At 50.4% G+C, this 26,286-nt stretch overlaps 1 protein-coding gene across 1 annotated transcript; it reads right to left on the bottom strand.

The window, feature by feature from the left end:
- Nucleotides 1-246: 246 nt before the first annotated feature.
- On the bottom strand, nt 247-24,361 carry XKR7 (XK related 7). Its single transcript, XM_061125912.1, has 3 exons — nt 23,778-24,361; nt 2,673-2,875; nt 247-1,202 (listed from the first exon to the last, which is right to left on the bottom strand). Exons 1-3 carry the CDS (start codon nt 24,359-24,361, stop codon nt 247-249), a joined length of 1,743 nt encoding a protein of 580 aa, XP_060981895.1.
- Nucleotides 24,362-26,286: the final 1,925 nt, after the last annotated feature.

The following is a 26,286-nucleotide window of genomic DNA, read 5'->3' as shown; positions in this document are numbered from 1 at the left end:
AGTTGGTTCCCTGGGCCCTGGTTCCAAAGAGTTTAGGAAATGGGCCGCAGGGTTGAAAACAGGGCCAAGGGCTGGGGCTCCACAAGGCTGTCCCCTCCCAAGAAAGAACCCAACGATGGGGGCCACTCTACCCTTGGACCCACAGATCCACTCGCCCTCAGCCTGGTGGCCCTGCAATTCTGGGCTCAACACTGTGGTCGATGTGGGATCAGCCAAAGTTCATCCCTTTCCGCGGGGAACTCTGGCCTACACTGTGGTCTCGTACTCCAGCAGCTCCTGGGAGGTCCCGACGCTCCGGTACTGCAGGCGGGGCGTTGTGGGTGAGGAGTACTCCAGCGCCAGGATGGTCTTCCGGAGCCGGCGGTCAATAAAATGAGCATCCCAGGCGGGGTACTTCTTTCGAGGCAGGTCAATCCGAATGACAGGCCCCTCTGTCCGCAAGGTGCGGGCCACAGGTGTGGGAGGCAAGCCAGGCCGCACCTGGAAGACAGGTGGCGTGGGGGTCCCCGCACGCTCGCCTCCCACGGAGGCCCCATCCCGCTCAGGGCCTGTAGTCCTGGGCAGGGACCTTGGGGGACTTGTGACAGCGTCGGCTGGTGGGCCACAGGGCCCTGGGGCCTTAGGGAAGATGCAGCCGGGGGCCTGGGGACTCAGCATGGGCCCGTTGGGGTGCAGGAGACAATAGTAGACACACATGAAGAATACGCCCAGCGCGAAGCTGGAGGCCACCACACAGACCAGAATGAGTGAGTGGAAGTCGGTGGAGAAGTTGCGGCTGGAGTACCAGAAGCCGGTGAGCGCGGCGTTCTCCAGCAGAACGATGCAGTAGTAGAGGGTCACGCGGCGGCGGCTGCGGCCCTCCTTGACATTGAACCAGCAGAAGATGTAGATGATGCCCACTACCATGTTGTAGATGATCTCTTCCCACTTGGACATGCAGAAGTCCGTCTCACCCTGGATGACCCAGAAGGTCATGACACACCAGTGGGCCACGATGAAAATGCCAAAGTAGAGCTTGTAGACACTGGCGAAAAGCGCGAAGGCCAGACTGCGGGCCGCGATGGCGAACAGGTGCCACAGCACCTGGGCCACGGCGCCCTTGTAGGACAGCGGCCGCTTGTCGTCCCGTGAGTCCCGCAGCACCTTCTGGTAGGAGGCCAGCGTCCAGGCCAGGGACACGAGCGAGGCGGAGATGGACAGGGCTGTGGAGACAGGGTGGGGGTGGGGGGGGCTGGGTTAGGGATGGGTCTGGGTTGGGGTCTGGGGAAAGGGGGAGGGGTCTGGGTCAGGAGCAGGGTTCTGAGGAGGTGTGGGGGGCAGGGTCTCTAAATCAAGAGGGGTGTGGGGAGGGTTTGGGGAGGTGGTCTTCCACAGGGCTGAGAGTGGCAGGGTTAGGTGCTTCCACAGGGGCGGGGATATCAAGGGAGAGGGGAGGTGGGTGATTTTGATCTCTGTAAGGGTCAGGTGCAGGGCTCTAGTAGGGGGCTGTTAGGGTTCAGGGGTCTTGGTGGGGGGGTGGGAAAATAGGGTCCAGGACTCTGGGAGTGAAAAGGAGGTGAAGAAGCAGGGTCATGATTAAGGAATGGAGAGCCAGAGGGGACTGTTAGAAGCTATAGGCCACCAGGATGAGGCTGGGGCGTGGAAAGGAATATTCAAGCTGAGCACAGCTGAGGGCATGGGAAGAAAATGCCGGGGTGGGAAGTTTCGATAGGGGCCCGGGACCCTGGGCAAGGGATGTTCGGAGCACCTGAGAGATGGTGATAGAGTCTTTTGAAACACTGAGGGTGTGTCAGGCAAAGTCTGGGTGGGAGGAGAGTGGGAGCCCCAGGGAGATAGGGAATGTGGTTTTTTCCCTCTGACACAGGTGACGCAGTGGTAAAGAATCTGCCTGCTAATGCAGGAGACTTGGGAGATAACAGTTCAATCCCTGGGTCAGGAAGATCCCCTGGAGAAGGAAATGGCAACCCACTCCAGTATTCTCGCCTGGAAAATTCCATGGACAGAGGAGCCTGACGGGCTACAGTCCATGAAGTTGCAAAGGGTCGGACACGACTGACTGAGCATAGCACAGCAAGGTGGCTGCATGGGGAGACTGCATGGGGACCAGGACAAACCCTGGGAGGAGTCTCCAGGGGGCTGAAGAGCAGCCAGGGGTGGGATGGAAAGGCTCTCTGGAAACGGGTGGTGACTGAGAAGGTCTGAGGCAGAGCGGTCCCCAGGAGATGCAGGCTGGGATGGGGACAGTCTAGGGAAAGAAACGGACAGGGAACTTCCCTGAGAGCCTGCAGTGTGGTGATGGGGTCAGGGGCCTCTCTGGACTTGGCAGAAGTGGGGTCTCGTCTGCCCTGGCAATGGGGAAGGGAGGATGGGAGAGGGCCTGAGAGGAGGCAAGGGGGTGAGGTGGAGGGGCGTGGGTGTTGCCTAACATTGAGAGTAAGTGAGCCATTGGCGGGGACGTGGGGGGTCTCCAGAGGCCTGGAAGATGGGGAGAGAAGGGGCGGGGCCTCTAAAACCCGGACAGTGAGTGGCCCAAGGATGCGGGGGTGGACGGGGCCTCCCCAAGGGGCCTTAAGCCTGGGCAGCGGACCAGTGGCGCTGTCCTCTGAATCCTGGAGACAGGTGAGCCCCGGGGGGCGGGGCTCGGGGGCGCGCAGGCGCGGGGCGGGGCTCACCGGGCAGCAGTTTGGGCGCGCCGCCTTCGTGCACCACCAGGCTGAGCTGCAGCACGAGCTGCGGCGCGCTGCGCAGGAAGGTCTCCAGCAGGCGCAGCATGCTCACGTCGGCGCTCTCGAACAGCATCCGCCAGTAGAAGTGGCGCCGCAGCCGCTCCCCGCGCCAGCGGCTCTGCAGCCCCAGGTACACAGTGCGCAGGTACCTACGGGAGGACGCGGTGCTCAGGGCCTCGGGCTCGCGCGCGCTGGGCCCCCTCGCCCTCTCCCAACCAGCCCCTCGCCCCCGCCAGCAAGTGCAAAGGGCCGGGGCGTAGTGTAGCCCCGGGCAAGGCACTTACTGCTCTCCGCTTGTTTCCCAGGCTGGGAAACGGACATAGCAAAAGGATCACCTCACAGAGCTGTTCCCAGTGGGTTCACCAGCCTGAAGCACTGGCACAGAGCAAGCCTTTCATGCGGCATTACCAACATCACATTATTGCTGTGACGACTTAGGTCCTGCTTTCTTTGCACGATTCCTGATACGCTACCCTGAGCTTACACTAGCCCTATTATTATCCCCATTTTATAGATGAGGAAACTGAGGCCCAGAGAGTTATGTCCCTTGTCCGAGGTCACACAACTAGGATGTAGTGGAACCAGGATTCAAATCTAACCATTAGACAACACTGCCTCTCACTGTAAGCCATAAAGAGTTGCCCACATACAGGTTCAGGCACCATTCGGGTACCAGCCTTCAGTTCTGTTGCCAGCTTCCTGGCCTTTTCCCCAACCCCAGCTCTGAGTGCCCAGTTCTCCCCATAGGGAAGCTGCTCAGAGATCCCCTGGCATTTGAAACTTGGCTGCTTCCTCTGGTACCAACTGCTCACAACAAACTCGACAGCTCCACCTGCTTTGCACTCATCACAGATGTTCACGATGCTCACGTTCATTTTCATGGAACACCTTGCCTTGCCCTTCAATCCCCATCCTAGCCCTAAACCTGGACAAGTCTTGCTTTTCATCCAAGGCTAAGCTATTAGACACGACTTCTTTCAGGCAGCCTCTGCTGACCACCCCCATCTGAGGTAAGGGGCTCTCTCTAGCATTCCTCCAACATTGCACTTGTCACAGTTAGTTGTAAGTGCCTGGTTATGCATCCATCTCCCCCAGACTGAACTCCATAAGGATGACTGGTTGGCTTGCTAACTGCTACATCCTCAGTTCTTTGCACATGGTAGGTGCCAATCCATGTTGGCTGCAGGACTGCAAACTTGTTTAACTGAATGGAACTCTGGTGACCCTGTAGAAGGTATGGAAGGGAGCCTGCAGACTTGACTTCAATTCCTGACTTTGTTTCTAATTTGCTGTGTGATTTTGAAGAAGACCTTCTCTGAATCCTAGCTGATCCCATCTAAAGTGGCTGTTAGGATTAAATGGATGAGATAGTTTGCAACTATAAAGTGCAATGCCCATTAGGGTGACAAAGGACCTGTCCACACAGATCCTGGCCCTGGTTCCTTGCCCAGCAGCTTCACTCCTGGCAAACTCAACTCCCAATTTCTGAAGCACAGGACAGGTGTGCCCTCTGCTGAAACCAGAGAGGGCTCCCTTAGGAGTCATATTCTTCCAGATCAGGGGAGAAAATCCCACCAGATTCAATGGCTATATCACCTGAATCTAGAATCAGGGAGCCAGGGATCTGAGGGTCTATTCCCACATGTGAAGTGCTGGCATTTCCAGGATGTTCTGTAGTCAACTGTGTGTCACCAGCCCAAGGGAGGAAGCACAGTGCTCCCTGGAATTTGTGCTCAGCTAAAACCCAGAGTCTCCCCAAATAAGTATCCCAGTCTGAGCAATGGTGTGGCCCTCTCTGGGCCTCAGCATTGCCATCTGCCGACAAGAGGGATGGGGTTGATGACGCTGAAGATCCTTTCAGAACTAATATTCTGGGACCCAAAGTGTCCCCCCAGAACATGGCCAGAAACACCCATTTAGGGCACTCCTTCCCATCCCTGGGTCTTCCCAGGACCAGTGGGTGGGGTAGATGCACCCTCAGTGTGACACACTATGGGATGGCAGTGAGGACAGGGAAGAGGGCTGTTCCCTCAGAAGCTGACTCAAGACATGCAAAGGCCCCACAGTCTAACTCTCCCGTCCAGCGCTGGAGTCCCTCTGGCAGTTCCCGGCCTGTGCATTTACCCCTCTGCTCACACACTTCTCAGAACAGGGATACTCTACCTCCTGAGGCAGAGCCTTCAGTTCTGAACAGCTCAAGAGCCAAATTGTGTTTCTTCTGATTGAGCAGAAATTTGCCTCCCTCTGGCTACTATTCTTTGGACCCCTGCCTACCATCACCTGTCCCCTGCAAGGATCTCTGCAACTAGAACATTCACTTACATAGCGAGGGTATCTTCACCTCTTGCTATGTGCTAGGCCCTGTGCCCTCAAGTATCTCATAGTCACATGGGAAAGAGAGATAAGCTAAGAGCTGAACTAGATGCTCTAAGATGCTGTGGAACTCAGAGAGGAGATGGATAACTTTAGCTGGGGAAGGGGGTCAGGAAAGATGTCCTGGAGGAAGAAACATTTGATCTGTTTTAAAGCAAGCATGGGAACATATACAGAAGGCACAGAAGGCACAGAAGGGCATTCCATGTGGAAGATCCAACTGAAGTGAAGGTATAGAGGCACAAGAGAACATGGCTTTTTAGGGGAATGGCCAGTGTTTTGCCAGGCCTGGAAATGAGGGTTTTCCTGGGCCTTTGGAAGACTAGAATTGTGAAGGGCATTGAATTTTTGGAATGAAGAGTTCATACTTCATTCTAAATCTGAATTCAGTCCCAGAATCAGGGGTGATATGATCAGCTCGGTGGCTTAGAAAGCTCACTCTGGAAGGTTGGCTTGGAGGAAGGCCAGGTGAAGGCTGGGGTTTGGTCCAGGCATGAGATGACAGGGCTGAGTTAAGGCAGGGCACAGAGGAAGGGGCCGAGCACAGAGCTGGAGATGCCAGAAGTGGGGGCAACTAAGAGAGAGACCGAGATGACCCCCAGAGCATCTGAGGGCCCCAAATGCACACCAGGCATCCCAGCCTGTCTCCCTGCTCCCCATTCCCTCTCCCAGTCCTGTGGCTCTGGCTTTGGACAGGAAGGAGAGACCAGCTGGTCCAATGTGAAGGGGCCTGGGGAGTTGGGGGAGGGCAACACCCTGGAAGTTTCCCTCAGGCTGGAAGACCATCTGTTTCCTGGCCTAGGTCAGCATGAGGGAGGCCCCAGCCCGGCCAGCATCCATCACCAGCTGACAGGCTGCCTGCCCACTCCTGCCCCCTCCCGTGCCAGCTCCCAACACCCATGCCCCAGCGAACTGCAGACAAAGGGCTCACCCAGCCCAGGGCCGCTGTGGGCTGGAGCAAGGAAGCGGGAGGGGAAGAGAAAGACTTCTGAGACTCAAGAACACTGGGTCAACGGGGAGCATGGAAAGATCATGCTGCAGTCTGGGGATAAAAGGGTCTCCGTTTAGCCTCATTCTGCCCCTTTTGGCAACAGGACCAAAAATCGTGGCTGTCCCTTCCAGTCTGCACTAAACACTCATTGCCAAAGGCCTGCAAGGTTTTCATGGGCCTGGGAAAACGTCTGAAGCCAGGGGGAAAAATTGGCTCTAAAACATAGGGAAAAACTGTAGAATCAAAATTAATAAATGTTTAATTAAATGTCTGCAAAACAGAACATCATATCTGCCAGTCAACTGCAATTTGGCTTTCATCTGATTATATATAATTTACACTCGATGTTTGATATGGCTGCATTTTAATATGCTTGATAGATAGATGTAGGGCCCATAAAGGTCTTAAAACAGCCCAGCCCAGGACACATAACCTAATTTTCCTGGGCCTCAGTTTTACCTTCTCTAGAAAGGGGCCAGCACTTGCCCTTCTGTCTATATCACAGCCACTGGGGCGAGGATCAGGAGGCAAAGTAGATATTGCTGGGTTTGTGGGTTTGCCCTTGCCCTGGGTGCTGTGTGGCCTTGGATATTCTATCTCTCTAAGCCTCATTTCACCCCTTGTTGTGAACATTTGTAAACTGTAGGGGGATGTGCACAAAGAGAGGGGGAGCATATGCTAGGTGGAGGCCTCTGGCTCCTCCTGATCACCAAGCAGCCTCTCTTTTCATTGAAATGTGGTTGATGTACTAGCAGCCCCCCTTAACGCCTCCTCCAGGCAGCCCACCCAATTCCATTCTATGTGGAAAAAGTTGATTTTCACCACAAATGGGACTGATGCCATCCACACAGGACATCCTGTCTCAGGGAAAGGAATCCAGCCTTGAGGGCAGTGCCTCTGCTCTCCTGCAAAACATATCCTCAGTCTGTCCATTCGCTGCCACTACGCTGGTCCAGGCCATCATTATCCTCTGCTTTCTCAGACCTACATTCATTCCTGCCCCCCACCTCCACCTCCTGCCCCAACCCTATTGCCATAATCCATTATCCACATGGCAACCAATGGAATATTTTAAAAACTAATCATGTCAGATCATGTTATTCCCCATATCAAACCCTTCCAAGGGCCTCCCTCCCACTTGAAGTAAAATCCAAGCATCTCCCCTTGGCTTGCAGGCCCTAAACCATCTGGTCCTGCCTGTTTCTCTTACCTCATCTCAAACCACTGTTTCATTTGTGCCCTAGAGGTTCCTGGAACTCAGCCCAACTTGTTCCTGACTTCCGACCTTTGCACTTGCTGCCTGCTCTGCCTGGAGCCCCCTTTCCCCAGATCCTCCTGTGACTCCAGGGTCTCTTCCTCAGCTCCCAGGTCACCTTCTCAGAGAGGTGCCTCAGACCACCCATCCCATGTCAGCCCCTCCACTTTTGCTGAATCCCTCTCGTTTCTCATATTATTCTGTCATTTTCTTCTTAATATACCTTATAAAGCAATCTTATTTATTAATTTACACTACTGTGGTTCACTGAGAGTTGGGACCTCATCCATCTTGGTCCCCACTGTATCCTCAGCATCAGTAAGTGTAGTAGGCACTCGATAAATATTTGTTGAATGAATACATGTGCATGAGTGTTTGTAAGTGTCTCCCTCCGACCTTGGTGGCCCTGGGGCTTCTTTGCCTGAGTCAGCATAGAGCTGGAATATCTGTCCTTCCTCTTCCAGGAAGCCTTCCCTGATGTTCCTAACTAACTCTGACATCCCCCTTACCCCGCAGCCTTAAATCGCCTGAGGCTGGTGTGCACCGAATCTAACAGACAGTTTCTACCACCCGCATTTTACCGGTGAGGAAACAGGTGCTCAGAAGTCTTATTTTGGATCTAATTTGCTGACTCCCAGTCTTGGGCTCAGAGAAGAAGACTGTCTGGGAGGAAATTGGAACAGTAAGTGTTTATAGTTAAGGCTGGGGTTGGGAGCAAAACAAGCAAGCCTGGAGAAAAGAGAAACCAGGAGTGGAGGTGTGACATCCTCCCACTCAAGGATCCAAAAGGCTGTCTCCTCACGACCGTCCCCCGCCATGAGCAGGCAGCTGGGCAGGAGATGGACAGAGCTCGTTCCCTTCTCCCCAGGCCCAGCATCCCCCAGCACTGAGGGCTCCTCTCTAAGAGGCAGAAGGGAGAAAGATGAGGGATCCCACATCCCTGAGAAGCCCGGAAGCTTCTGGGCCCAGTGTCAGGGTCACCCTGTCTGTCTCCTGTGCTCCTGGGTTACCCTGAGTCTCTGGCACTAGTCAAGGTTGCTGGCCTTGGCCTCAGTCTCCGTGCAGATGGTCAGCCTGGACCCGTCTCTCTGTGGTCCTCAGTCCCACTTCTTTGTGGGTCATTATCTCCATCTTTGGCTCAGATCAGCCTGTTGTTGTGTCTGTCCTGTGAATGCAGGGTCAACCTATTTATGTGTCTTTCCTTCCATTACTGTCAGTCAATCTACTTGTCTGTCAGTCAGTGTTACCCTGGGACCTTGGGTCAGTCCTGTTGTCTGTCCTTGGACTATAGGTCACGTAGTCTTTCAGATACTATGTCCATCTATTAGGCAGCTTGACCCTGGGGTCCTAAGTCAGCCTATCTGTCTCTCTGTCCCTTGGATGTCAGGATAGGCTGTCTGTCCCCTTGGATACCAGGTCTGCTCTTCTGTCTGTCTTTCTGTCTGTCTTGTGGATACTGCCTGTTGGTCTGTCTTTCGGTCTCTCCGTGGCTTGGTCCATCTGCTGATCTGCTGCTCAGCTCATGGCTCGCGTGACTGCCAGTTTTCCGGCCGCCCTCCCCTGCCTGCTCCCCCTCTCCCGACTCCAGGGCTCTCTCTGTCTGTCTGCGTCTCTCACATCCTCGGCGCCTCCATCTGTCGATCTCCGCGTTTCCGAGTGTGTGTTCTCATCCCTCTCCACGCCCCCTCACAGCTCTGGGCCAAAAAACACAGCAGCTTCCAGCGGCTCCCCCGCTCCTGCTCCATCCAGGAACAGCCCTGCACCACAGCCAGCTCTCTGGTCTCCAGTGTGGGCCCGGCTTGCAGGCTCTGGAGGGCGACCAGGCAAGGCTGATGGGAAGGAACAGGAACACGGGACCAACTGAGCCCACTGCCGCTCTGGCAGTATGTATGGGGATAGTGTGCAGACACTAATAACAATAACAGCTCGCACTTATTGAGTGCCAACTGTATGACAGGCTGTGCTTTTTATACATAGTGTCCATTCCTTACAGCAAATCTTTGGAGTGGACACTATTACTATCCTTATTTGATAGTATCCCTATTACTATCCTTATGAAGAAGCTGAGACCCAGAAAGGGGCGGCGACTTGTGTAAAGTCACCCAGCAAGTTCGTGCCAGACTTAGGACTCAGACTTGGCTCTCCATGGGCCCCTGCTCCAGGGAAGGTGCTTCGGTTGCCCAGAGGGCGAGCAGAGTGCTGTCCGTGAGGACCCATGTCGGACGGGGCTGGACCTTAAAGCTTTGTCTGGAATTACGTGGGTTTAGAGAAACCTGGGGAGAGTGGGGTGGGGCAGAGAAACAATTTTGGGTGGAGAGTCAGGAGACCCAGGCTTAAGGCTGGGTCTTTCTGGGAAAGTCCAGCCCTTCTGTGGGCTTTAGTCTTCCTATAAAATAGGTCCCAGTAACCTGATTCTTGCTTGCCCCAGGGAGTTTTCATTAGGCTCATCTCCCTACCAATCTAGTTCTGATAACATTAAGACCCTACTGCTGTGTCCTGAACCCAAGCATTTCTCTCCATTTCTGTGTTATTTCTCTGGTCCAAGCCACTCAATCTCAAGCAGCAGCAGCCTGTGTCCACCTTGATTTCCTTCCCTCCATCCTTCCCCTCTTAGACCATATATTTCACACAGCAGCCTGAGGGGTTCTGTAAAATCCTCCATCAGGTCATGTCACTCCCTATTCCCCTTAGAATAAAATCCTCGCCATAACCTTTGGGGCCCAGTGTGATCCAGCCCCTGCCTACCTCTAGGACCTCATCTCCCTCCACCCTCCCCATCTCCCCCATTGCCAGCTACACTGGTCTCGCTTCTTCTTGAACACCCCAAGCTCTTTCCAGCCTCAGGGCCTCTGCCTAAAAAGGGCTTTAACAACACCTGGCAAATTCTCATTCTTTCCATCTCAGCTCAGTGTCACCTCCTCAGAGAGCCCTTCCCATATCCCCCGTGCCCCGCCTTCCAAAGCACTTCTGCCCCTCTGGCCACTTTCTATCAAGTTACCCTATTTTCTTAATAATATACATCACAACCAGAGATGATCTAATTTACTTGCTTACATATTTCTTGTCTGTCTCTCCATGAGTGTGGGGACCATGCTTGTCCTCTTCTCTGCTATGCCGCTAGTGCCTGGCACATTGTTAATGTTTAGTATATATTTGTTGAATTCTTGAATGGGTGAATAAGGAGTGCTGCTGCTGCTGCTAAGTCGCTTCAGTCGTGTCCGACTCTGTGCAACCCCATAGATGGCAGCCCACCAGGCTCCTCCATCCCTGGGGTTCTCCAGGCAAGAACACTGGAGTGGGTTGCCATTTCCTTCTCCAATGCATGAAAGTGAAAAATGAAAAGTGAAAGTGAAGTCACTCAGTCGTGTGGGACTGTTCGAGACCCCATGGACTGTAGCCTACCAGGCTCCTCCGTCCATGGGATTTTCCAGGCAAGAGTACTGGAGTGGGTGAATAAGGAGTATGAATGTATTTTATAAGCCCCCAATTGAAGGCTGTCAACTGCAGAGGGAAAGAGTCAATCTTGAGAGTCAGGGAGCCCTGGGTTCAGATCCTGATGCCATCATTTATTGTCTGTGTAGTTTTGGGCAAGTTGCATCCCTCTCTGAACCCCTCCGCTCCATGCTCAGCTTTTCTGGGTAGCTATGATATCAGAAAGTGGTGGGACTTCCCTGGTGGCACAGTGGCTAGGAGTCTGCTTGCCAACGCAGGGGACATGGGTTCGATCCCTGGTCCGGGAAGACCCCATATGCCTTGGAGAAATTAAGCACATGTGCCACAACTACTGAAGCCTGTGTGCCTAGAGCCTGTGCTCTGCAACAAGAGAGGCCACCGCAATGAGAAGCCCGCACATCACAATGAAGGAGTAGCCCCTGCTTGCCACAACTACAGAAAGCCTGCACATGGCAATGAAGACTCAGGGCAACCAAAAATAAAATAAATGAAAAACATTAAAAAAAAGAAAGAAAGTGGTGATTTGTATAAAATGCCCAGCCCAGTACGGAGCACTCAACCAATAGGAAGTTTTAAGAAGCTGACAGACTCAGAAGCTCCAGCAAGAAGAGGAGGTCTTTTAGTTTCTGGTGGGGCTGAGACCTATTCCTTGCTGACTTTCCCAGGTGCTGACTGAATCTGTCCTCAGAGGACAGAGGTCCAGGGAATTTCCTTCAGGACAAGGTATTCTTTGGGGTGTTTGCCCGCCTCCAGAAAATAACAATCACTCTCTGAAGACCTTCTGTAGGTACTCTGCTAACATTCTCAGTGCAGCTTATGGCATTTTGTGGGCATGATCCCCATTTTCCAGATGAGGAAACTGAGTCTCAGAAAAGAGGAGGTTCACTGACATTTATTCACCCACCATTTTTGAGTACCTACTGTATGCCAGGAGCTGTTCTAAGCACTCTCAGGAGCAAGATAGACCTGATCCATTGGGTGCTGTCTAGTGGGGGACCTGGACGTTAATGAAATCGTCATGTAAACCTGAAACAACAGACATTCTGCGGCTTCTGCACATGCTCCAACCAGCTTCTGTGCTCCAGTGCAGAGGAAGGCAGTGCTATTGGAGAAGGGCCCAGCTGGGGAAGAGTGTGGCAGTCAGGGAAGGCTTTCTGAAGAAGGTGGCTACTGAGCCATGATCTGAAGCAGGCATAGGAGTTAACCAGGTAAAGGGAAGAAAGGGGGTTTCTGGCAGAAGAACAACATGGGCAGAGGTCCTGAGTTGGGAGGGAGAAGTAAGTAGTCAGAATGGCTATAGCTCCTGAAAAGGAGATGAGGAAGCAAGGGATGAAGAGTCCATGGTGAAGCATTTAGTCTTTATCTGAAGTCAAAGAGAGGTTTTAAACAAGAGGATGAAGATCACGTGAGATAGTACTTCTGCATTTTAGAGGGAGTACCTTGGCTGTAGGGAACAGATTGGAAGGAAGCAAGGGTGGAGGGTGGGAGAAGAGGTACCAGGTGAGAGGTGAGGATGGCCCAGACAGAAGGGATGAACCTCAGAGATGTTTAGCAGGCACTTGGAGAAGTGATTTGCCCAAGGTCAATAGCCAGAAGCATCTGAATTGCACCTCAGGTTAGGGATGGATAACTCCCCCATTTCACCGCAGGACACGGATCAAGCTGAGGACCTAGATGTGATCTGTATGTTCCCTGGGAAACACTGGGCCTCCAATTATACAGCTACCTCACCTGCACTGTGGCCAAGTATGCTCTTGGGGGGAATGGCCTTGCGGCTCCCTCCCATCTGTCCACCCGTCAATGCTGTGTGCTCCTGCAAGGATGCAAAATGGGACCTTCCTGGAGTTGGCAGCCAAATGAGTCATAAATGTCAGTAAAGGATGCGATCTTACACGTTTGGCTCCCATTTCGTATGGTGCTGGGAGCTAGGCTGTCTCCTTCCTCCTTAGCAGCCCCCTACAGAGACACAGCACTTTTTTTTGCTGGGCTAAGGCCAAACATCTCCCTGCCACTAATTTTAGGCTCTGGCTGAAAAGCTGAGACCCTCTCTTAACCCACCCACTGCAGTCAGCTCCTAACCAGTGCCTCTCTTTGCCTGGCAGAGGAGCAGGTGGCTCTTCTCCAGCAAAGTGTTTGGGACCAGGTTCCTGCCTCATGTCCTTCACTGTTTGAGCACAGCCAGATCGCCTTCCTTCTCGGGCCTCACGTTCCCCATCTGTGAAATGGGTGCACAGCAGAGACTAAAACCCAGAACTCCATATTCTAGCCCAAGGCTCTTTGTTCCCCTTTTCCTGAAATCCTTGTGCGACATTGGGATGATGTGAGCCTGTGAGGGAGAGGGAGTTAGATCCTGGTCTCCTGGTGACATCTGAAGGTGCTTGAAGATCAAGGCAGGGAAAAAAGCACCACTTCATTTATCTCTGGTCTGAGGGATCCTAGATGGTAGAGGGGCCTAGCTGATATTATTAGGGACTCTGGGGAATGATAGAGCGATGTCCTGTCTAAAAAGGCAGCTGTCCCTCAGCTCTGACTGGTTGCTGCCATGGGAGGGAGAATGTGAGCCCAGTATGGCTGGAATTTCAGTTTTTCAGGAAGAGCTGGAAATTAGGATACTTATGCAAAAAAACAAAAAATGAAACAAAATTCAATTTGGAAATGTTGGCAACTAATTTTAAAACTACCATATGAATTTAAAAGAAATTATTATTTCTTTTTTAGGTATGGTGACAGTATTACATACTTTAGTTAAAGTTTTTAAAAGTCTATTTTTTAGATGTACTGAAATATTTATGGATGCAATGATAACACACACACACACACACACACATGAAATTTATATCACCGCAGAAAGTTCTTTCAGATGGTGCTGGCCAGGAGTTGATCATTCTTGGAACAGGATGGTGGTACATGGAGGAATCATTATCCTGTTCCCTCTGCTTTTATATATTTAAATTATCTCCATAATAAAGTTTCATTAAACAGGAGGGGAAAAAATACCATGTGGGCCAAATGAACACACTCTTAGGCTGGACTTGCTGTTGGGCCACTGATTTGCAACCTGTGGTCTGGCAGGTAAGTGTCACAAAGCCCTCAAGTCAGATCCACAGACTCAGAACTGTGAGGGGCTTTAGAGATGACTGGTTTATCCTCAAACTGAAGGCAGGAGGCTCTGCTCAGCTCCCCTGCCAAAGTCAGCCACTTTTGTCTGCATCCATGTCTGGGGACGTGGAGTTCAAACCCTTGGGGCAACCCGCTTTCTTAAAGGCATCTTGATTGTCAAGGTGATCTTCCTTCTTATCAAACAGCTTCTGCCTCCCTTTAACCTATTGTCACCTATCCTCACACTGTCTCTGAGTCACAGATAAGTCTCCTTTCTTGAAAGGGGGGTCCGGGGGTGAGAGGTAGTGAGCATCAGGTCCCTTGATGCCCTTCTCCCAACCCCTGTCTTGTTACTAAACAAGTAGGATGGACTGCTACTTGGGCCAATAATAATTGGTGGTAAATATTTTCTGAGAATATAGTATGTGAAGGCCCATGCATTTATATTATTTCAAGACATCTTTTTTTTAAAATAAGTGAATATGGTCATTTAAGGTAATGATGGTTCCTTAAAAAAAAACAAAAAAAATTTATTTATTTATTTGGATGCACAGCATGTGGGATCTTAGTTCCCTGACCAGGCATCAAACCTATGTCCTCTGCTTTGGAAGCGTGGAGTTTTAACCACTGGACCACCAGGGAAGTCCCTCAAAACATCTTCACAAGAACCTTAAGGGGTGGGTTCTATCATCCCATTTCAAATGCAACTAGAGCTCCAGCTGGTAGGGCAATTTGCCCAAGGTTACCTAGCGAGGAAGCCATGGTGCCATGGGCTGTACCACTGCTCCAAGCTCTCAGCTACTTTGCTGTCTTGTCTGAGTCCTGGGAAAACTCATCCAGAATTCCCAAGGCCCCAGCTGAACTTTACAGATGGGGTAGCTGAATCCCAGGCAGTGAAATGTCTTGCTCAAGATTCTGATTTTAGAAACAGACTCACAGACTTACAGAGTAAACTTTTGGTTACCAGGGGGTAAAGATGAGGGGAGGGATAGATTGGGAGTGTGAAATTAACATGTACACACTGATATATTTAAACTAGATCATCAACAAGGACCTACTGTATAAGTCAGGTACCTCTCCTCAATATTCTGTAATACCCTAAATGAGAAAAGAACTTGAAAAAGAATAGATACATATATATGTATAACTGAATCACTTTGCTATACTCCTGAAACTAACACAACATTGTTAATCAGCTATACTCCAATGTAAAATAAATTTTTTTTGAAGTCACATTACTAATAGTAACTTTTAGTCAGAGAGGAAGAACCCAGAATATTAACAGTGGGGAAAAAGTTCTGATTTTCAAGATTCTATTCAGTTCATGTGAAAATTTATTGAGCACTTACTGCATACAAGGAATTTTACTTCCTCTGTCTCCTAAGTCAGCCGCTCGTGCATCCTCCTGGGAACTCAGCCCCAGGGTTGCTCCTACTACATCTTGTACCAATACATATGTATTGCCCTGAGGCTGCATTTCTTCACCGACAGTTTGGAAGGCTGCAGCTGCAGACGAAGGCCTAAGCAGACCCCAGTGTCATGTCTACACAGTGAAGTCCTCCCACATTGCCTTAGCGCTCCCCATTTCAGCCACAGATGCAAACCCTGCTTCAACAGAGTTCATGTTCTGAGAATCTCCAATGCAGGCTCCGTTGTTTCAGTCGTGTCTGACTCTTTGTGGCCCCATGGACCATAGCCTGCCAGGCTCCTCTGTCCACGGGATTTTCCCAGTAAGAATACTGGAGTGGGATGCCATGCCTTCTTCCAGGGGATCTTCCTGACCCAGGGATTGAACTTGCTTCTCCTGCATTGCAGGAGGATTCTGTACCACTGAGCCACCAGGGAAGCCCCAAGAAGCTCCTATGGACCTCATCAAAGCTGGCTGGGTACAAGGCCACCAAGAGCAACAGAGGGTCTGCTTGGAGTCATTCACCATGGGGGATAGAGAGAAGAATGAACGAGGCTTCAACTCCCCAGGGGCTTGTAATCTGGTAAGAAAACCAATCAGGTGGGCAAGGATCACAACAGAATCTGATCAGGACAGTGGGGCTAAGAGGAATGAGTGAGTGTGCCTAGGGGGAAAGTCTAAGAGGAAGAACCCAGAATGTGTTAACAGTAGGTATTTTATATTAAAATAAAAAAAATACTTTTCTGACTTTTTTCAAAGCAACGCATGATTATTTGTTTTCTAAGAATACACTTCACTAGTAGAAGGCAGTATGTCTTGGTGGTTACACATGTGGGCTTGGGAGCCCAACTGCATGGCTTCCTATGCACTGGCTTTGCTACTTATGTATTGGGAGGCTGTTACCTCTGTGTCTTAATTTCCACATCTGTAACAATAAGCCAATAACTCTAGCTAACACTAATTGAGAACGTATGATGTTTTGAGTACTGTGCAAAGCAAATTCCATATATTAATTCAATAGCCCTCACAAGGGCCATTTGTAGAGGCATGTTATTATTCCATTTCACAGATAAGGAAACAGGCCCAGAGAGGTTAAGTGACTTGCTCAAGGTCACACAGCTCATAAGTGGCAGAGTCAGAGTTTGGGCTCAACAGTCCTTATTCTACATTATCACACTCCCAACCTGACAGGATTGAAGAGGAACGATCTAATCTAAGTCTCTAAAATTATAATTTTTAATAACATCTGATTTTTTACAAACAGGTTTGTTTTTTTTTTACAGACATGTTTTTAAAATGTGTATGGGTAAAATGTATACATGTATTTCTTGGTTAATTAAAAACCAGAGTAAAATCTTCATGTGATATAAGAAATACCTAGTTAATAGGGAAAAGTCTCTCCTAACCCTACCTCTCAGCCCCCAGAGATCATGAGCGAGGACAGTCTTCTTGGGACCTCTCATGTGCTGCCTGAGGTTTCAACGAGTGCATACAGTTCCTTTTTAAACAGACAAAACAAGCAAGCAATTTCCATTTTAGATGAAAGAACAAACAACAGTCTGTCTGATTGAGGGGGTGGGAGTTGGGGTGTGAGGGGTAGAAGGTGGCACGTGTTGGTTTGTTCAGGGAAAGCTACTCTGAAGAGGTGACTCTTTTTTTTTTTTTTTTGGTTGCACCTTGCCGAATGCAGAATCTTCATGCAGAATCTTCGTTCCCCAAATAGGGATGGAAACTGTGCCCTCTGCAGTAGAAGTGTAGGGCCCTAAGCACTGGACTGCCAGGGAATTCCCAGAGGTAGCATTTGAGCTTGGCCTTGAAGGGAGTGCAGAGTTTCACTGGGTGGAAGATGCGAGGCGAGGGAGGTGTTGCTGAAGGAAGAACTGCAGGCAGCTGCTCAGAGGCATGAAGGAAAAGAGCGTGTGGCTTATGGGCAGGGTGGGGTGCGTCGGGGGTGGACAGAGTGGTGAGGAGATGAAAGGGCAGGAGGTAAAGGGCTTGACATCAGGCTACAGCTATAAGACTCACTCGATGGACAGAGGGGAGCCAGGGCTGGCCCTCTGGCTACAGAATGGCAGGGTCAGCTCTGAGCTTTAGAACTGCAGGTGGAGGCAGGATGGGGAGGGGTAAGTTGGGGAGGGGAGGGACTGGAGGCTGATAGGATTTCCCAAAGGAAGAATTCCGAGGCCCTTACAAAGGCTGAGTGGTGAATGGAGAGGCCAGAGTAATCCCAGCCCATCTTCCTTCCTCTCCCTAGGGACCATCGCCCCAGCTGCCGGGGGTTCAAAGCCATTTCCTGGCAGCCCTCCCTCCTCCCCCAGGGCTTCTCCTGTGTGGTCTTTATGGATCAAACAGGGGACACTGGGCCCAACTGCCGCTGCTGTCTGTTAGGGGCTGCTCTAATGGCCTGTTGCTGCCAGCTGGGCAGAGAGGGGAGGATGGTGGGGTGGAGAGCATCCTGGAGAGGGGTCTCCCAGGAGGTGGGTGGTGAGACTGGACTGCAACAACCCTGCAAGGTCAGAGCAGGGAGGGACCTTGCGGATAGTCACGGAGTTCAAGGGGTTGTAAAACATGTTTCAGTTGTAGGGCTGTCAAAACAAAATCTTAGAAATGTAGTCATCATATCAAGAAAAGAGAAACTTGAGATGCTCAGGCTGAAATGATGGTAAGAGGTGAAACGCAGTTTGAAAACCACTGTGGAATCCAACTCCTGACCTGTTTTATAAGTAATAATACAAATAGTAATGGTTACTGAGAATTGAGCACTTCCTGTGTTCCAGGTCCTGTGATACCCATACATTCTTTAATTCACTACTCCTCCAGATCCCACATGACAGATATTGTTAGGAAGAATGCCCAGTTTGCAGATGAGGAAGTTAAGGCACAGACAAGTTATACCATTTGCCGAAAATCACAGAAAGCGGCCGACACAGGTAATAAGGCTGATTCCAGAGTATGAGTTCTCAGCCGTTAACTGGCCCCAATGGGGTAACTGACCAAAGAAGAAAAGCTGCCCTGTCTGCTATGCTTGAAACAGGTCCCTCTCTGCTTTGCTACTGCCCTGGTCCAGCCCCCATCTTCTCTCACCTGAATCATTAAGCAGCCTCTCTGTGGGTCTCCAGACTTACCCTGGCCTCCCTCCAGGAGGCCTTACCCTTGCATCCAGCCGCCAGAGTGATCGTTGCAAAACCTAAGTCCAGATCCTGTTCCTCCTCTGCTCAAATCCTCTTGGGCTCCCCACTTTGTGCAGAGTGAAAACCCCAAACTTCCCCTGGGCCCTGCGTTGTCCAACCCCAGCCAACCTGTCCACAATCATTTCTTGTACTCTCCCCTCAGCTCTCTCCTCTGCCCCAGAAACTTCTTCTTGCTCTGCTCCTTTCCTGTGCCTGGAACACCCATCCCAAGATGTCCACACAGCTCCCCCTCACCCTGTTCAGCCCTCTGCCCATGTGCCCACCCCTCACAGAGGCTGCCCTGACTACCTTATCTTGAAGGACTACACTCTAACCCATTTTACTTTTTCCCTAGGGCTTACCACTTTCTTGACCCATTATATTTTATATTCTGTGTTATATTTTTATTAAATATTATGTTTATGTTAGGTAATTTATATTATATTATGTTTGTTTATTGGTTTCTCCCACTGGAGTTTTGAGCTCCAAGAGGGCCAAGACTTTGTCTTGTTCACCACTCTATTTCCAGTGCTCAGAGCAGTGCCTGGTAGACAGCTGGTGCTCCATGTATTTGTGGAATGAATGATTACAGATTAATGCTCAGCTGCCATGTCCCTATGGCTCTAGGGGCCTTCTAGGCCCTCTTACCTTCCTGCCCACTCCCAGACCACTTACTCAGTGAACAAACCTCTTCCCACAGGGAATAAAGCTCAGGCTGATGGTATGAACCACTGCCAGCGGTTCTGAATACTTAATGTTGGGCCGGTTCTTTGCTAAACCCTTGGTATATTATCTCATGAGACCTTGAAACAACCTAAGAGGTGACACCATTATGGTCTCACTTATAAAGGATGAAACAGGCACAGAGAGATTATGTGTCTTGTCAGGATTACATATATAATGTGGTACAGTCATGATTTGAATCGAGCACATTTGAATCCAGAGTTCATGGTCTTAACCATTAAGTGAAGAATAGAGTTTCCCAGAGAGGAAACCCAGAGCCTAGTTTTTACACCAGGGAGGTTACTAATTCATTTCTAAACTTTTCTTGCTTGCAGAGCTTGTGAGGCGGCAGAGGGAGCAATACTGGGGCCTAAACATAGAGGAGGTGTTAGAGTGAGGGCCTTCAATGTCCAGTTTGCCTCCTTCCTTCTTCTCCTTCCTGTTTGGGGTCCCCAGATCCCGACAGCCTGGGAGGAATCCCATGCCAGATCGTCTCCCACTAATTGGCTTAACAAACCATGCTTATCTGGGCAAAGCTGGGGCCCAGTGAGTTTAAGATTAGGGAAAGCAGGATTCATGGCTTACTGCTCTGCTGCCCACGGGGTCAGAGGGGACAGGGTTAGGACTTTAATTGGCTTAACAGTGCTGAGTGGCTTAACAACTCAGAGGGTTGTGTGGGGCGGGGAGGAGTGCTGGGCAGAAAGGGATGAATACACAGGTTGGTGTCCAGCCCACAGCCAGCTTCGTATCTGACCAGAAGATCTGTGTGTTCTCTTGGGGATCAATCTGTTTCTGTGCTGGGCCATTGCTCTGGAATCTTCTAATGTAGCCAGTGTGATGGTACCAGGGATAGAGCTTGGGCTTGGGAACTGGACAAAGGTAGGTGGACATCTCACCTCTCCCCTACTACCTCGATGGGTAACCTTGGGCAAGTTACTTGACTTCTCCAAGTCTCACTTTCTTGGCTTATAAATGGGTAAATCAACTGCCACCAGAGGGAAAGTTTCAGGGCAAAAAAAAGATCATATTCCTCGAGCACCTCACATGGGGCCTGCTGAGGCATGGAGGGTAAACAGTGTCTGTGAATTACTTTCCTTCCTCTCCCACCTCAGAGCCCCATTTTGCATTTAAAATAATAATACCCATTGTTTGAGAACAGAAAAACAAAGGACTTCAATCAACTGTGAGGAACCGGCCAGAAGTTACAAGGGGGATAGGGCCCACATTTATTTCATGTAGTTGACATTATTTTTAAAAACCTTAATTAGTAGTTAAATACTGGCAGAATTCACCCCCACCCCACCCCACCCCCAAAAAAAATCCCAATTTCTGATTTCTCAAGAGAAATCAAGACAACACCTGGTCCATGATTTCACATGGCACCATCAGCTGGAGCTGGGTAGTAGCTTCAGCTTCTCTAGGCTTGCCTCATACTGTCCCCTTGACTGAAACCCATGTACTGACACAGGTCTATGTTATCTAGCTCCTTAAAGTATTCAAATTTTGATTCAGCATTGTATCAGTACAAGCATGAGGGGTTGAAAAATATCTTTAGGTTTCAAATTAATTTATTTGGATTAATTTATTCAAAATTTCAGGAAGTAAATGACTGACCAATCCCCCAGCTTTGATTCTGCAGGTCACACACACACATCTTCCTCATTACCCCAGGTTCCACCCGTGAGAACATCTGCACCAAGTCCCACTGAACAGTGAAGCTGTTCTTTGTGGGAACCTTTCACATGGTAAGCAAACACGTTGTGCCCACATTGCTTAGTTTCTAGGAATACCAACCCTGGTGGCCTCTCGTCTGAATATGCCTCCATTTAGCCATATCCTCAGTCATTTTAGAATCCAGAGCTTTGGGGACAGGAGCCCAGAGGCTTCAGCCCTGATAACTAGACCCAGAGTCAGAATTCCAGAAAAGGGAAGGCTCTTAAGGTCATCAAATCTATTATTCTCATTTTATGTACAGAGAAACTGAGACCCAGAGGTGGGAAGAGCCCTCGCCCAAGGTCACCTAGCAAGCTAGTTACAAACCTGCATAAAGTCTCCTGATCCCCACACTACCCCCAATCCAGCACTTCTCTGACAATATGCACTGTCTCCCCATCCTTAGCCACATAGTTCAACTCCCTCCCCCTCCTTTCTCATTCTTATCTCAGTCTAGCAGAAGCCCTGACTTTCTATCATCCTGGAATCTTGGGATCTCAGACTCATAATTCTTCGAGCTTGGGGGACACTTTAGTGGCAGAATTGCAGGGTAAATAAATTGAACTTGGGCTTTGAAGGCAGAGAGTCTTGAGTCCCAACGCTTCTACTCTCTAGTCGTGTGACCTTGGGCAAGGATGTCCCCTTTCTGAGCCTCCATTCCCTCATCTGTTAAGTAGGAATGATAATACAACCATGTTACAGGATTCCTAGGAGGGATACAGGAGATGAAGCAGGTAAAAAGGCAACCAATAGGCTGGTGCAAAGTGAGTGCTTAATAAAACAATTGTTACAGAACTGTAAATTAGGGGTCTCATGTCCAGATGTGATAAAAGAGAATGGAACTGGACAAACTGAAGCATGAATATCCTGTCTAAATTGTTCCAGGCCTGGAACTGCTAGATGCCTTTTTTTCCAAGGGAGAGTGAGGACTCTAAATTTTTGAAATATTATACAAGCTAGACAAAACACTACTGTAGGCCAGGTTCAATCCAAGAGCTATTACTTTGTCATCTTTGCAAAATCACCTCATCCCAACCCCCTCACTTTACAAATATGGTTGAGTAGAAATTGCTAGCCCTTTTATCTAAGAAACCATGGAGTTCAATGGACTCTCAGCCATCTGCGGCCACTCTCCTGAGACCCCACCCCCACCCCGTTGTCATTTTTTGCTCTGTTTGAGGGAAATTCAGTTTTATGTTTAAGAAAAAAAGTATTCATTCCTTGTAAGTAGATTCTGAGCATGGGGAGAAGGAGGTTTTGAGGTAGCCAGTGAGTCAAGGGGCAGTTGGCCCACTTTAGGCTGAAGGGAAAGGGGGATGAAGCTTTGGCTACCAAGAATAGGAAGTTACCATTTCAGAATCTAAAAATATCTTTCACCATCTGTCCACTCGGGCACAGAATGATAAATGCAGATTAGTTCCTGGATGTAGACATGAATATTTTTATGTGTCAAGCTAATAATAATAACACCACCTTTTGTGGCTAGAGTTCCATCCACCTCGTCCCCCAGGGCAAACTAAATGGAATACAAAGAACATCTAGGCAAAGCATAGATGGGGAAACCAAGGCAGAGAGAGATTTGGCAACATAACAAGGGTGACACAGCAAGTGAGCAGCTGGGACAAACCCTGGGAGTCCTGTTTCCAACCCTCAACCCAGAACTGAATCTACTGAGTTAAGCAGAACATGTTAACAAGTAGCAGAATAAACTTAACAGCAATAATCACCCTTTACTCTGCAGTAGCATTGACATTTTCCATGTTTTCCCCACATCTGTGATAATCATGATAATCTATTGTATTCCTAAAATATGTTATAGTCTGCAGGGCTTTTACAAAGACCTTCCCTCACCTGACCAACCCACAAAGGTAACAAAATGTGGTGGTAAGTCAATGAGATGAAAAAAAGAGGGAATCTCCCTCATTTCACAGGTAAGGAAATTGAGGCTTGGAGGGAGGAGGGGTTTGCCTAAGTTCAAATAGTAGGCAAGTTCATTCTGTCAGTACACAGTAGAGCCCAACTTGCTAGAGAAATACAGACTCAAGGGAAACCCTAGGTTCAGAATTCCCCCTGTCTCCAATTAATTCAGCTCCACTCAGCATGCACCCTCAGTCCTGGCAGAGGAAGAAGCCTAGAATTAGGCTGCTGTACAAAGCCTCAGTTTTGTCTTACTGTCCTGAGATGAAAGAACAGCTGGTGGCTATCTAACCTCAGATTCAAGATCCCATATCCCCATAGCCCTGTTTCTTTTGAGGGTAAGGGTAGAGACACTGAAGAAATCTTAGGAAGCAGAAAGAGCTAGACACCTCTCAGCTGGGTCCAGTACACCCTTTCTCAAAAGTCCAAAAAGTTTGGGGAGGATATTCATTTAGTTGCCTCAAATTCTGTTTCTCCTGGGAGGTTGGGAATGGACTGCAATTCCAAACTGAGAATCTTTGAGAGCAGGGAAGGACTTCTGAGATCTTTCCTAAGCCCATGTTCAGACTCAGCACTCAGGCAAAGTGGAGTAGGACAGGGCTGGATGGAGCCCTGGGGCCCTGTTCCAAGCTTCATATTCATCTCCGTTGGCCCTGGGCCCTCCTCATTCACACACCCCTGATGATCTCTTTCTCTTTCTCTTTCTTCTTGCCCCATTCCCTATCTTCAGCAGCCAGATCAGAGAGGATGTAACTGAAGCTGGTCAGAGTTAGAGGGCAGAGGTCAGTAAAGAGCCGGCAGAGAAGGAATCAGAACTGTAATAGGGTGGGGCGGGGCGGAGGTCAGGACATAAGGGGGCGTGGAGGGTCATAGAAGGACTGGGGCGGTGGGCAGCCCCTTACCACCCCCACTCCTCCAACTCGGTTCTCTCCACCTGAGTTTCTCCTACCTCCAGACCTGGCCGAGCTGCAGGAGGTGGACGAGGGTCTGCAGCAGCCAGACGCAGAAGCGGCAGCAACGGCGGCGGTAGGTGCTGGCCGAGGAGGGCGCGGGTCGGGAGCCCAGCTCAGGACTGCCTTCTTTGGTCCGGAAGCCGACTGCGCTGTCCTTGGTGCTGACGACCGGCCCGCCGGCACCGCTGTCCTTGGTGCTGACGGCGGGTCCCGGAGCCCCCGCGGGCTCTGTATAGTCGTAGACGAACCAGCGGAAGCTGAGCAGTTGCACGACAAGCGAGGGCAGGAGCACAAACAGCAACGTGAGGCCGAAGTAGGTGTGCTGACCCTCCAGGTAATAGGAGGCCGCCAGCCACAGGTCCGTGGCGCCGTCGGAGAAGAACACGAGCAGCGCGCACAGCACCCAGCAGCAGTCCCGCAGCTCGTAGCGCGGCCCCGGGCCCCCCTCCCCCGTCACCCCGGGCCCCCCGGCTGACTCTGTCGCCTCCCCGCGCCCTCCTGCACTGCCCCGGGGTCCTCCGGCCGCCCCCTCCGGCCCCGGGCCGGCCGCGGCCACCGCTCCATCCGACTTCGCGGCCATGTTGGCGGAGCAGGAGGCGGGGAGCGACTTCCGGGCGGCGGAGGGGGGTGGGGTGCGGAGTGGGGAGGACCCTGTGCAGGCGGCTCCCGCCTCCTCTTCTTCTTCCTCTTCTTCTTCCTCCTCCCTAATACTTCAATTATTCATTCCCCTCGGCGCCGCCCCTGCCCTTCCCCCACCCCGCCTGGGCTGTGGCTCCACGGGGGCAGACCTCCGGGGAATGCAGAGGGGGAGGGGTGGGGAGAGCATCCCAGGTCACCCTCTCCTTCCTTCCTCAGAGGCGTGGGGCTCCAGCCACATGCTTTCTGCCTCTCGGCCCCCCTCCCCACTCCACTTCCTTCTTTCCTCTTTTCTTCACCAGTCCTTTCTCCATCCTTTCCTCTTCATCTTCTCTGTTTACCTTTGGTGGTCTGGGTCTGAAGAGGGTAGGGGACCAGGGACTTTGAAAACAAGGGGCTTTTTAGGCGGGCACCCTGATAACCCATTAGTAATCACTCCGTGCTCACACATCACTTCCTAGTTTCCAAAGTGTTCACATATTGTTCCATCCCTTTCTTTGATCTTGAGACGTCTCTTTTCTTATTGTCTTTTTCTTACTGCTTTGAAGCTGAGTAAACTGCAGCTCTGAGAGTTGCTGTCTCTTCCCACTCTCCCCTGTCCCTCCCTCAGGGACTGCCTTCATCTGGCCACAGCCCTAGTTGAATAGAGACTGGGAAGGGGGCAAAATCAGAGGGAAAGGAATGGGAGGAAACGCCAGGTGAAGAAAAGAGCAAATGCAAAGGCCTAGAGGCATGAGACTGGAGGGCATGTTTTCAAGGAAGTCTGGATCACAGATCCTAGGAGGTGGAAAGCTAAGAAAGATGGGACTCGAGAGCTCCAAGGGATGCAATCCTAAAAGGCCAGAAGCAATGGGCGACCATTGCAGAATTTGAGCAGGGAAGTAATATGATCAAATCAGTATTTGGAAAAAAACATTTTGCAGCCAGAGGTGAGAACTGCTTAGAGGGAAGCAGCCTGAGGTTGGAGCGACCAGAGACAGACAGACAGAGAGGTAACAGAGAGGTAACAGTAATCCAGGAGAGAAGTAGGGTCCTCCATATGTCCTGGGTATCCCAAGCTCACCACCCCATCTCACCCTGCTTTGCTCAGATTGGATGTACCAGGGTATCTATGATACAAAGACTCATGTAGCAGTTTCTCTTTGCTCAGGACCATTCCAAACACTGTACATTTACTAACTCTTTAACCTTACAATTTGTGAGGTAGTGTTTGTTTTCCTCCCACTTTACAGATGAAGAAACTGACTCACAGAGAATGTTGTTTGTGTGTGTGGAATCACACAAAGTGCTTACAGTTAGTAAACACTAAGTCAAATTCGAAGCCATCATCCAGTTCCAGAATAAGAACCTTTCTGCCTTCCAAGAGGAGTATAAGAATTAGGTGAGAAGGGGAGGAGAGAAGGGGGGAGGAAAGGAGGTTTGAGGATCGCCCTGCCTCAGAGTGGCAAGAAAGGGAAGATGAAAGGAAGACAGCTGCCTTGGGCTGGAAGCAGCAGCCATCTGCAGCCCTTCAGCCCAGCATCCCTTTCATGCCCAGGAACTGTTTTGGTCCCAGAGATGTTCAGGAGGTTGGAATGGCAGCTGTTGTCCAAGGTTGAATGTGGAGGAGGATAAGTTAGGGATTAAGGGAGTTTTCCAAGCTGGATAGAAAGCTGACAATCTCCCCATGGGCTTGTGTAGACTGGTGGGAGTTTTGATGGGTTGGGCTGGAGGGGAGTCGGAATCCCAATGTGATTAAACAAGAGCAGTGTTCCTTCCTTTCTCCTCTACAGCCCTAGGTAGGGAGATTCATGGGGTGCACAGAACCAAGAGCAGAGGGAAGATCTGACCCCAGACCCACCTGTGGCCCTGGGCCAGTTCTACATGTGT

Source organism: Dama dama, chromosome 23 (assembly GCF_033118175.1).
Source record: "Dama dama isolate Ldn47 chromosome 23, ASM3311817v1, whole genome shotgun sequence".
NCBI classification, from domain to species: Eukaryota; Metazoa; Chordata; class Mammalia; order Artiodactyla; family Cervidae; genus Dama; species Dama dama.
This window is presented reverse-complemented; position numbering and strand designations above follow the sequence as displayed.